The 11,778-nt window shown below is 41.0% G+C and overlaps 1 protein-coding gene across 1 annotated transcript; it reads left to right on the top strand.

Annotated features, from left to right (window-relative positions):
* The first annotated feature begins 745 nt into the window (after positions 1 to 745).
* Positions 746 to 10,770, top strand: LOC148352779 (retinol dehydrogenase 7-like). The gene is made up of 5 exons (XM_088352270.1): positions 746 to 877; positions 2,980 to 3,300; positions 6,289 to 6,547; positions 6,822 to 6,985; positions 9,811 to 10,770. The coding sequence occupies exons 2-5, from the start codon at positions 2,988 to 2,990 to the stop codon at positions 10,032 to 10,034; spliced, it is 960 nt and encodes a 319-aa protein (XP_088208396.1). The 5' UTR covers positions 746 to 877; positions 2,980 to 2,987; the 3' UTR covers positions 10,035 to 10,770.
* The last annotated feature ends 1,008 nt before the right edge of the window (positions 10,771 to 11,778 follow it).

Raw genomic sequence — 11,778 nt, 5'->3', positions numbered from 1 at the left:
TCCTCTTTCTATTCAATAAACTTGTGGTTAACGCTACGCATTTGGGTCCTGATTCCGTTCTGGTCATGACACTGAGATTCGATCTGTAACCTCAGGGGAAATGTTTAAATCTAAGCTTAAAACACAGTTCTATTCTATTACATATGAATAACCTATATTTTATGTTGACAACATTTGTTTGTTATTTGTAATTGCAACATCTTTTGCTGCTTGGTCATCCTGGAAGGGGGATTACCTCATGTGCTGTCCCTTCTCAAGGTTTCTTCATTTTCCTCATGTTGAGGTTTTTGAGTTTTTCCTTGCCCTTGTGTAGGTTTTAGATCAGGGGATGGTGTAATAATAGTCTGTGGTTTGCAATAATCTGTGGTCTGTGCAGCCCTTTGAGACTCTTTGTGATTAAGGGCTATACAAATAAACATGACTTGACTTGACTTGACTTAAAAGCTTTGGCTTCAGCCTCTCTCAGTTGGGCACATATTTACGTATTATCGTATTGCATTTTTTAGCTGTTTTGTGCAAATAGTATATTGTTTTTCTCTGTTAATTAGTGCGTCATGTTGTTTTTTTGCTGTGCCTAAATAAAAAGCCACAAACAAATTACTGTAGTCCAGTCAGTTCAAGAAGAGTTGCAGTGTCGGATATTCTCCAGCAGGAGACGCTGGAATTTGGCATACGTACCCGGAAAGCATGATCTCAAAAAATACCTACTGAATGAAGGCAACACGAAGTCATTATCATTTGTGTACATCAAACTTTCATTGTTGTGCCTATTTAAGAGCCACATACACTCATTTAGTCTACTTTTACTCAGTGCAGTGGAGCATCGATCCTCCATTTTATGAGTCCACTACCTGTAGATCCTCCGGGAAATTTGCACGTGAGTTTGAAAACTCATCCAACTCGGGTAATATTAATTTTGGGAGCGGATTATTATTAACACAGTAATAGATTGATTAAAATTGCGTTGGAGTTATCAAAATGCATCAATAATTTGTCAAAATTCGAGTTTATTTCTATATTTCGTTTGTAATGAGGCAGGAGCACATTTTATTTGAACATTTTTTAACCACGTACAGGGTTGGGTAGGGTTACTTTAACTGGATTACTTTCAATTACTTTTGGATGACTCCAATACCAAATATGCTAATAAAAGACAAAATAAACTAAATATGAATAAAATTATGACTCACAACACGCGGTAAGCTTTCTCTCCTGGCTTTGATCTTCGGCAAAACTGACATAAAATGCGACAGAAACAAAATGAAAATAAATCCAAAAAGCTTGCCAACATCATTTTTGCCGTTCCATGTATTCCAAGCCTGCACAAAATTTAGTAATTTTATTCATATTTAATTTCTTTTGTCTTTTATTAGCATATTTGGTATTGGAGTAATCCAAAAGTAATTGAAAGTAATCCATTTAAAGTAAGCCTCCCCAACCCTGACTACGTATTAAGAAGCGGTTTCGGCGTTACGCAATGTACTATATTATTTTTTTTTCCAGCTTGTATTTTATACGACCTATTTTTAATAATGTCAAATCAATCAAGTAATGTTAATTTGCACTGCCCTTATTCACAAGAATTCTCAGAGGGCTGTACAGACTGCTAATACACCGTCAATAATGATATTTATTACACCAAAAAGAAAAAAAAAACAATGGAAAAACTAAATAAATATACACTATAATACAAAAGTACTACGACAGGTCGGTCGATAGATAGATAGATGCTGTAGCTGGCCGGCAACAACAAAATACAGAGAAGAAAATACTGCATAAATGTAAATCTAAAATATGCAAATTACGACTTTTTGAGACGTATCAATTACTTTGTTTATTAATTGATCAAATAATAATGTATTTATCTCAACAACTATTTTATAAAACTCAAGATTATCTCATATAAACATTGTAGAAAACTGCTTTTATTCAAGGCATTACTTTAGCCTTTAATACAGGGGTGTCAAACTCATTTTACTTTGGGGGCCACACGATAGAACAAACATTCTCTCGGGGGCCGGGCTAGTAGATTAGAGAGAAAGAAAAGGAGAGAGAAAGAATTAAGACAAAGCGAAGGAGAGAAAAGAGAGAGGGTGGTACAAAGAAAGAGAGGAAGGGAGAAAGAGAGAGCGAGAGAGCGAGAAGAACGTGAGAAACAAAAGAGATATAAAGACAAATAGTGAGGGAGGGGGAACAAAAGAGAGAGAAAGAATGATATCCAAAGAGAAATAGGAAGAGAGAAAGAGGGAAGGAGAGAAAAGAGAAGGAGAGAAAGACAGAATGGGAGAAGGAAAGAATGGCAAAGCAAGAGAGAGAGAAAGAGAGGAAAGGAAAATGGAAGAGAGAGCAAAATAAGGTAAAAAGACACACAGAGAGAAAGAGACAAAGAGCCACAAAGAAAGAGAAAGAGACATAGACAGTGAAAGAGAGAGAGACACAGAGAGTGAGAGAAAAAGGGAAGAAAAGTGAGAAAGAGAGAGAGAGAGAGAGAGAGAGTTTTGATATCAATCCTGTCTGTCCCATTGTTTAATATCGGTTTCCAGTTTCGTTCCCGTCTAGTGCGTCCTGTTTGATTTCGATATCCTGTTTTGATATCAATCCTGTCTGTCCCGTCCTGTCCTGTATCGACCCCATCTGGCTGATATCTGCTGGGGCAATTGTTATCGATCTCGTCGGCCTCTGGCTTCCTATCATTCCACGCCAGACTGCTGCTTAACGTGCATGACTCCCCATTTCCCGTAAAATAAAAGGCTTGTGTGAGAAACGTCACGCATTTGGGTCCTGATTCCATTCCTGTTCTTGACAGTAGGTTTACTTTGTTTTAAAATGTAATCATATCAAAAGTCTAGGGGGATAGTGGTGGTCCAGGAAGATAATATATTCATTTTCAACCAGTACTTAAATGCAAAAACATTCAATTAAGAGGTTTTGGGGGATTATTTGATAATTGGGTGCACAACCCATTTCTTCTTTTTACAGAAAGGAAGATGTTTGTGAACATCTTAATGCTGCTGGGCTTCTGGTTTGCCTTCCGGTGGTTGAAGGAGTCTAAACGTGTGGACAACAAGAAAGACAAACATGTCTATATCACGGGATGCGATACAGGCTTTGGGTATCTCTTGGCCAAGCACTTGGACAAAATGGGCTTTCATGTCATTGCCGGTTGTTACACAGAAAAGGGTGAAGATGAGCTGAAGAAGACTTCCTCTGATAGGCTAACTGCTTTTCATTTGGACGTCACCGACTCTGCTAGTGTGAAACAGGGAGCGTCTCTCATCAACACGCTTGTTGGGCAGAAAGGTAAAATGCGGAGGATAAAGAATACATGCCTGAGTGAGAGTGTGTTCAGTGATACATCTTTATACAAGCGACTTCAAACCCCAAAATTTCGATATAAACAAGTTTTATTTGCAACAAATTTCTTGCTTGTCACGCCAAAAAAAAAATCCAAGTTACAAGCAGTCCCAGAGGACACCACTAGAGACCGTTTGAGGCCGCACATGACCTAGCATTACTGGTTAACTGGTTCCAGTTTGTATGTGCAAACTACTATGGGCAGAAAGAAAAGACAAATACAGATTTTTGGTGTGTATATTGATCTAAAGTTACAGTAACCTTCATTTCAAGTGTACAGCAAGTGCTAATGTATCACCAACAGTCTCAAACTCAGCCAATTGCTCCCCATATTAAGTGATATAAAATAAACCTTACAAACAAAACCAACAACTATTATCTCACAGCAAGACGGACTGTGTAAAGTAGCGCGACAATATTAGCAAGCTGCTACCAGTGACCGATACAATCCGGATTAGAGCTGAACCAGGCAAGACGAGATTGGTCTTTTTTTATTTTTATGGATCTGTATAAAAATTACGCATTACGGCAAACACAATTTGAAATGATAAAAAAATGTATAAAATAAGTCTGTAAACGTCTAAGTTAACAGGTATCATCAGATATCCGTCAACCCACCACGCATAAACCTCCGTTATTACGACATAATCTATGGTAAAAGCTCATAATAAACTCGCAGTTTATTTTGTTAATATAGAATAGAATAGAATAGAATGTACCTTTTGTTATCATTGTTACAAAATGGGTTGAACATATTGTGACATCGAAATTGGACGTGGCACTCCAGTTTCACATTTTACAGTGAGGATAAAAAAACAAAAAAGCTTAAAGGATATTTATATATAATAATATCATCTTATTTATCTTATTGCTGTATTCTTTTCTTATTGGATTGGTATTTGAATGTGTTTTAGTGATGAAAAAGATTTTTTACAGCTATTTAAGGTTCACTTGGATTATTTTTGAAGGAAGAGAATAGAGTCCGTTAAACACACCAATTACTTTTTACTCATTTCATATTGAGGTAATCTGCTCATTACAGGGGCAATTCAAGTTACAAACACAATCCTGGAACAAATTAAGCATGGAGAGAGGTACCACTGTAAAGACTAGGGGTCGGCAACCTATGACACGTGTGCCAGCAGTGGCATGCGAGGGGTTAACCAGTGGCACGCGAGCGCACGGCAAAATAATAATGATTATTTTTGAAAAATGCAAATTTTTACCTACATTTTAAACATTTTCAGTTGCGCGCCGTGTTGTTTAGGGGCTTTACTGTAGCGCCCCTCCGCCTCTGCTCCGTGTGTGTCTGCGCGGAGCATCACATAGGAGAGATCCGTGTTTTAACCCAGCCACAGAAACACCGGCGTGCAATAAATGAATGACTCATGACAGCTCCTCCAGCGAAAAAAATTTGGCCTTTCCATCCAGCATGGACGGATGACTGGGGCTTTTTGCAAAAAAATGACCGTATTTGTGCATTATGACTCGAGAGTGTTGTACTTCCCACATCAAGTGCTAAACGTCATTACGAGACGAAACATGAACATGATGAATTCAAGCATGAGTCTGACAAGGCGGAAACGTTAAAACGCACTGTGTCCAGGTACGGCAAACAAACACGGACCGTGAAAACATTTTCACTGCTAAAAATGCTAAAAACACAAGTTATGACATAGTTCACTGCATAGCAAAGCACGGAAAACCATTTACTGATGGCGAATATTTTTAAGCACGCCTTCTGCTCTGCTGCTGTTATTTAAAGTTTTGATATGTGCTGCAACAAGATATTATTGATGAATGGTATGGTAGCTGTCCATAGCACTTGTTTTTTGATTGTAGTTCATTGTTAATGAAGAAATGAAATGAAATGATTTGCATTTATATAGCGCTTTTCAAGTCAATGCGCTTTACAGTGTGCTCCACATTTCCCAATAGCGGCCTTGCAGCCATGTAAGGCGCTAACCTACTTATTGGGGGTATTAGGGGTTCAGTGTACCCAAGGACACGTAACACGAACGAGCCGGGATTCGAACTGGGATCCCTTGATCCCAAGACGAGCGCTCTACCTCCTGAGCCACTGCCGCCCCTGTGAACCACTGCCACCCCATTAAGAATGGTTGATTTTGGTTAATTCTTGTGGCAAAAAGTTGAAGTCATGGATGGCTACAGGCATTTTTACTTGTTATTCACATTCATTTTTTAGTTGATTGATGAACAAGAATAGTGGAAGATGAATTGGTCAGTTATACCAGTGTTTTTCAACCAGTGGGCCGGGGCACACTAGTGTGCCGTGAGACCTTGTCTAGTGTGCTGCTGGAATTTGCCCAATTTTATCCTTCCAAAAAATCAGGCCATTTTTCAGTATTTTTGCAATCTTCAGACGAGGAACTGTAATAGTCATCCATATCAGTAGGTGGCAGTAGATTTTGATATACTTTTTATATAATTATTATCTGCTCATGAGGTAGCACAGTACATTTAAAAACTTAAGATTGCACTGTAAAAATAAAAACATAAATAAAGCACATCTTTCTTTTTATTTTAAGTATTATTTTCTTTTTATATACTAATTATCTGCTTATGAGGTAGTACAGTGAAATATTTGACATAACTTCATTTTCAAACATTTTCGACGCGCGGTGTGGCTCAGAACTTTTTTTATAAATAAAAGTGTACCTTGCTTTAAAAAGGGTTGAAAAACACTGAGTTATAGGATTAAAATGTATATCCATGTTGTATATTTGGACTGGTGTAAAATGACAGCTCTGTTGGATATGAAAAAAATGTTGTGCAAGTCATTAATCTTGGTGTGGCACACTGATTTACAAGGACATTTGAAAGTGGCACTCCACACCAAAAAGGTTGCTGACCCCTGGTATAGACTGTATCTTTCCTTCAAGCCATTTGATTTCACCTTTCATGTGTTTTCAGGTCTGTGGGCCCTCGTCAACAACGCAGGCGTCTCTGTACCTGCAGCCCCTGTCGATTGGCTAACCGTGGAAGACTATAAATCCATGCTAAACGTCAATCTTGTCGGCGTTATCGATGTGACCTTGAGCGTCCTCCCTCTTATTAAAAAGGCCCGAGGACGGGTGGTCAATGTGGCCAGCGTTTTCGGGAGGATCACCACGTTCGGAGGACCCTATTGCGTTTCCAAGTACGGCGTGGAGGCCTTCAACGATAGCCTGCGGTGAGAGAGAAATTCACATCTCTGCACTGTTATTATCATAAGATATTTTAGAATATTTTTAAAGAAAAGGTATCAGATTGTGTACAGAAACAGAACAAGGAAGTCTACTAGGATGTTCGCAATTCAAAGAAATGAAAGCTACTAAAACACGGGAATCAACCACACATCCATGCTTCATAAATGTTGAAATACTAGATGTAAATGACAAAACATGAAAGGTAACAGGACAGATATAAAAATGACTCATCACCTCACTACTTTTTTCTTAATTTAGTTTGAACATGGCGCCGTTCGGAGTGAAAGTTTTGTGCATCGAGCCCGGCATGTTCAAAACAAATGTCACGGACCCGGAGATCATTGAAAAAAATGGGAAAAGGCTGTATGATAGATTGCCTCAGGAAATGAAGGACGTCTACGGAGAAAACTATGTGGAGAGCGGTGAGTATTTTGAGTTTACGGTTCATGTTTTACAGAACCTATGATGACCTGGACCAGCTCGGTGGCTTCGGGGGTATGGCGCCCGCCCCGAAACTTGGAGGTTGTGGTTCAAGCCTCGGCCGAGTCATACCTAAGACTTAAACATTGGTACCCGTTGCCTCTCTGCATGGCGTTCAGCATTAGGGGTTGGAATTGGGGGGTTTGGTCACCTAATGACTCCCAACACCTCAGTTGGGTTGAGCGAAGGGGCTGGGAATCCTCTCCTCTAAATCAATCTCCCAAAAAGAGTCAGAAATGACTCTAGCCACCTCCCACTAGGGCAGACCTGGGCACTCCGGTCATGGAGGGCCATACGTCCTGCCAGATTTTGAAGTTTGCTCTTCTTTAACTCAGGTGATACAAATAATAACCTCGTTAGCAAGCTAGCAAGTGCTCGTTAACGATACTGGTGATCGGAATCACCTGTATTGGATCAGAGAAACCTCAAAAATCATGCAGAACATACGGCCCTCCAGGACCGGAGTGCCCAGGTCTGCACTAGGGGGATATGGCTGTGGTATATATATAATGACCTGGGTTGAAGGGGTACCACTTCCTGTAGTGTGTCTTGGGCAACTACAGGCTGGTGGCACCCATCCCTCTACAGGTCACTTTTTGGGGGGGGTGATGGGTTTGCTTCCCTACATGAAACACCAGTAGCAAGGAGAGGTCTCTGATCTGACTCATTAAGCCAGGAGATGGCGACAGAGTATCAAATCAAGTTATTTTTTATTTGTATAGCCCTTTATCACAAGAAGTCTCAACGGGCTGCACAGAATTGTCTTTATTGTCATTGATATCAACATAGTATGCACTGCAGGGTAAAAATGGTGAAAGTAAGAAAAGGACTGTTTCACTTTTACGTGAATTTCTTAGACATGCTCGAATAATTGCTCTTTTTTATCCTTTTGGGGATGCTCCGCCCCCAACGAAAGATAAAAGCAGGTAGGCGCAATAGAAAGTAAAGAATAAGGGCTCTTTGAACTCTGTTGGGCATTGCTAACTCATACTTAATGGAGAAAATATGTAATTGTTTATCTTTTTAAGAACACCTCAGACTACGGACCTCGCCTTTAAAAGGGTCTTAAATTAGTCCATGAAAACGGTGTACAAACCGAAACTAAGACCTTGTGTATAATTACTCACCCAAACTTTTCTTTTTAGGTAAAAAAAATGTGTTATACACATGGTGTAATAATCTTCTATAGCTTGCTATAGTCTTTGGTCTGTGCAGTCCTGACTTGACTTGACTCAAACACAGCACCTTCATCATTCGGTGGCCGTCATTGTAGGTGTAAAGCGTCCTCCTGCTATTCAGAGATGAGCCAGATTTTGGCATTGATGGGCAGCGGCAAGCGTTTGACAATACTGTGTCACGACCAGAATGGAATCAGGGCCCAATTGCGAAACGTTTGCCACAAGTTTTATTGAAAGAAACAGGAAGGAAACAGCCCACGATCTTTGCTGGACACGGGAAACAAGTCGCTCTTGCACTCGGATTGTGATCAGAATACGGAAGTGGATCTTCCGTAGCAAGCGAAGGCGGTGTCAGGGACGGAAAAACAGGTCGGTAGCCGGGATAGGGTGAGCAAAAACGTGGTCGGGGTCGGAAACGAGTCGTAAGCTGGGACGGCAGAGTAGACGTAGTCGAGATCAAAAATGGGTCGTAAGTCGGGATGGGGGAGCAGCTGTGGTAGGGATCAAAACAGGTCGTAGCCGGAGACAAACGGGACAGGCGGGAGTCAGGTCCAAAAAGGCTTGCCTTCTATCAACAAAGGTTCGCAGATGGACTGACAACAGGAGAGTGACAGAACTGTGTTAAAATAGGGACAGGGAGACAATCAGAGCCCGCAGCGGTTGGCGCCAAATGAGTGGGCACAGGTGATTCACATCAGTAATCATGACCAACTGATACTAAATCACTAGGGAAAAACTTGTTTTTGCTACATTTTGAGAAGGCCTGTTTCCTACAATAGACACTTGTAGCTTTCATATTTACTTGAAAAACAAACTCAAAAGCGATGACATATTACCTTTGCTTTTTTGATATACTAACGGATTTTTATCTATTAAAGGACTTTGCGTATCTTTTCCCTGGAGGGGAAAAAAACCTGTATTTTCTTTTACAAGAATAAACGATCACAACATTGAACCATCTGCAGCTATGTTTCAAGGAAGACTATTATATAATCTGAATGCAATTATACTGTATAACCCACTTTCCATAATGTAAATGGTAAAATGACAGATTAAATGGGGCGGCAGCAGCTCAGGAGGTAGAGCGCTCGTCTTGGGATCAAGTTCGATCAGTTCGAATCCTGGCTCCTCCGTGTTACATGTCGAAGTGTCCTTGGGTAAGACACTGAACCCTTATACCCCCAATAAGCAGGTTAGTGCCTTACATGGCTGCACGGCCGCTATTGGGAAATGTGAAGCACACCGTAAAGCGCTTTGGGAAGTCTTGACTTGAAAAGCGCTATATAAATGCAGATCATTTCATTTCATTTCATTAATGGTAAAAAAAGCATAAGTAAGCTGCACAAAACACCACTGATATTTATTTTTACAAAACGCTGTTGCATGAAAAGATACAGGAGATTTCTGTCACTACCAGACAAGCAAGTTGCATACTTTTCCAATCACGTTTTCACATCAGGACAAGGAAGTTTTGCGGTAGTACCCGATGACACAACATTCCTATTCATCAAGTTATTCTACAACACAATAATGACACCGTTTCATGTATTCTTCTTATTGGAAATGTCGATTTCTCTTTTGTGCCATAGCTCGCCGGACCATTGTTGCCAAGTTTGAACGGCTGACAGACGGCGACCTCATGAAGGTGATCCGTTGCATGGAACACGCCGTGGACGCTGTGCACCCTCGTACCCGTTACTCGCCGGGATGCGACGCCAAGTTGATCTGGTTGCCTCTGTCTTACATGCCAACCTTCCTCACTGACAGTTTGATCCTTAAATTCAGCCCTAAGATCAATGTGTCTTTGTTGTGAGATCTTACCAGGCTTTGAATTTGATTTGTGTCACGGTTGCCCATAGCCCTCAATTAGCCCCGCCCGTTTGGCGCGAGCTACGGCTCGTTGCCTGATTGGCTTCCCTCCTATTTAAGCTCAGTGCTCTCACTCACCCTTCTGTCAGTCCATCAACGAACCTCTGCACCCGCAAGACGTGTGTTTTGACTCTGTCTGGTATCCTGCTTGTGTATCCTGTCCGGTATCGATCCCGTCTATCTCGTCCTGTTTGATATCTGACTCCAGTCCCCAGTGTCTGTAATCGATTCCGTTTGTCTTATCCTGTCTGATATCTTGCTACAGTCTCCGGTATCCGGTACCAATTCCACCTGTCTCATCCTGTCCGAGATCTTGCACCAGTCTCCAGTATCCGGTATAGATCCTGTCTGTCTGGTCCTGTCTGATATCTGACTCCAGTCTCCAGTATCTGGCATCGATCCTGTCTGTCCCGTCCTGTCCGGTATCGATCCCGTCCATCCGGTATCTGCTTGTGTATCTGGTATTGATCCTGGCGGTCCCCTACTGTCCGGTATCGACCTGATCTGTCCGGTATCTGCTCGTGTATCTGGTATCGATCTCGTCGGCTTCCGGTTTCCTGTTTTCCCGCACTGGACTTCTGTCTTACTTATTTCACCCAGAGATCGACAAATCACTGGCGTTTGTATTCGCGCTTATGGTTGCCCTATTCCGGTAAAATAAAACTTGTGTGAAAACGTTACGCATCTGGGTCTTCTTCCTGTTCTGGTTCTGACAATTTGGACTTGATTATACTACACAATACTGTCTTATTAATTCACATTTTGTCTATAATTCCTTGTCAATATTACTTCTAAATAATAATAATAATTTCCTTTGTATTGTCATTCTTTTTGTAAGAACGAAATATCGATACACCTGACCCGTTGTAGCGAGCCGATGCAGCCGCAGCCAACAGAGGGCGCCGCCATTTTACCAATGTTATAAGTCTTAGGTATGACTCGGCCGAGGCGCGAACCAGCAACCTCCCAGTCTCAAAGCGGGCGCCCTACCATCTAGGCTACTGAGCTGGTAGAAATACATCAGGTTAATATATGTTTTTTTTTATATGTTGGGGAACATTGACTTTGTGCTTGGAATATAAATTGGCACACAATTACTCAGATAACTTTAATTGTAAAATAAACCTTTTTTAAGTACAATCTTATACTAATGCAACGTGCTTGTTGAGTTTCTCACAAATGTATAAACTGTGTTAAGCAGTAGCGGACCGTCAGGGCCTGCAAGGTCTTCTCTGCTGGCCTAAAACATATTCAAATCAGTTATATTTCTTCCATGAATACCTATTAAATCATTCCAAATTGTCGGTCGGATTCCTTTGCTATTCCTCTGGTTGCGCTGCTTCCGGGAGTGTGTTTTCATATTAAAGCATATAACCAATCACATTTCAGCAATTATTTGTTGCTATGGTCAGAAATCTACCGTAAGGCCTTCACAAACAGTTTTGCTGGCCCTGTAGCATAAAATGAGTGTTGATAAAACTGTTGCTTCGACCAATCAGATTTCGAGTTGGCGACATCAAGGACTTTTCGCAGGTGTGCGGAAACATCAGTGTTTTCACAAACTATGATTGGCTAGTGAAAGAGTGTGCTATGTTAGGATCTAGTAAGCCTCTTTCCAACTGAGGACCCCAACTGGCTTTGGAACTGGGCACAGGTATGTCCAAACTAAACACACCTGTGTCTAATCA

This window comes from Urocampus carinirostris, chromosome 14 (genome assembly GCF_059441175.1).
Source record: "Urocampus carinirostris isolate Australia breed hairy pipefish chromosome 14, RoL_Ucar_1.0, whole genome shotgun sequence".
In the NCBI taxonomy this organism is placed as follows: domain Eukaryota; kingdom Metazoa; phylum Chordata; class Actinopteri; order Syngnathiformes; family Syngnathidae; genus Urocampus; species Urocampus carinirostris.
The sequence above is the reverse complement of the archived record's forward strand: the minus strand, read 5'-3'. Positions and strand labels throughout refer to the sequence as shown.

Coding starts and splice junctions, on each gene's coding strand:
- LOC148352779 (XM_088352270.1), top strand. CDS start 2,988: ATGTTTGTGAACATCTTAATGCTGCTGGGCTTCTGGTTTGCCTTCCGG. Junction 3,301..6,288: donor CACGCTTGTTGGGCAGAAAG/GTAAAATGCGGA, acceptor ATGTGTTTTCAG/GTCTGTGGGCCCTCGTCAAC. Junction 6,986..9,810: donor AGAAAACTATGTGGAGAGCG/GTGAGTATTTTG, acceptor TTTGTGCCATAG/CTCGCCGGACCATTGTTGCC.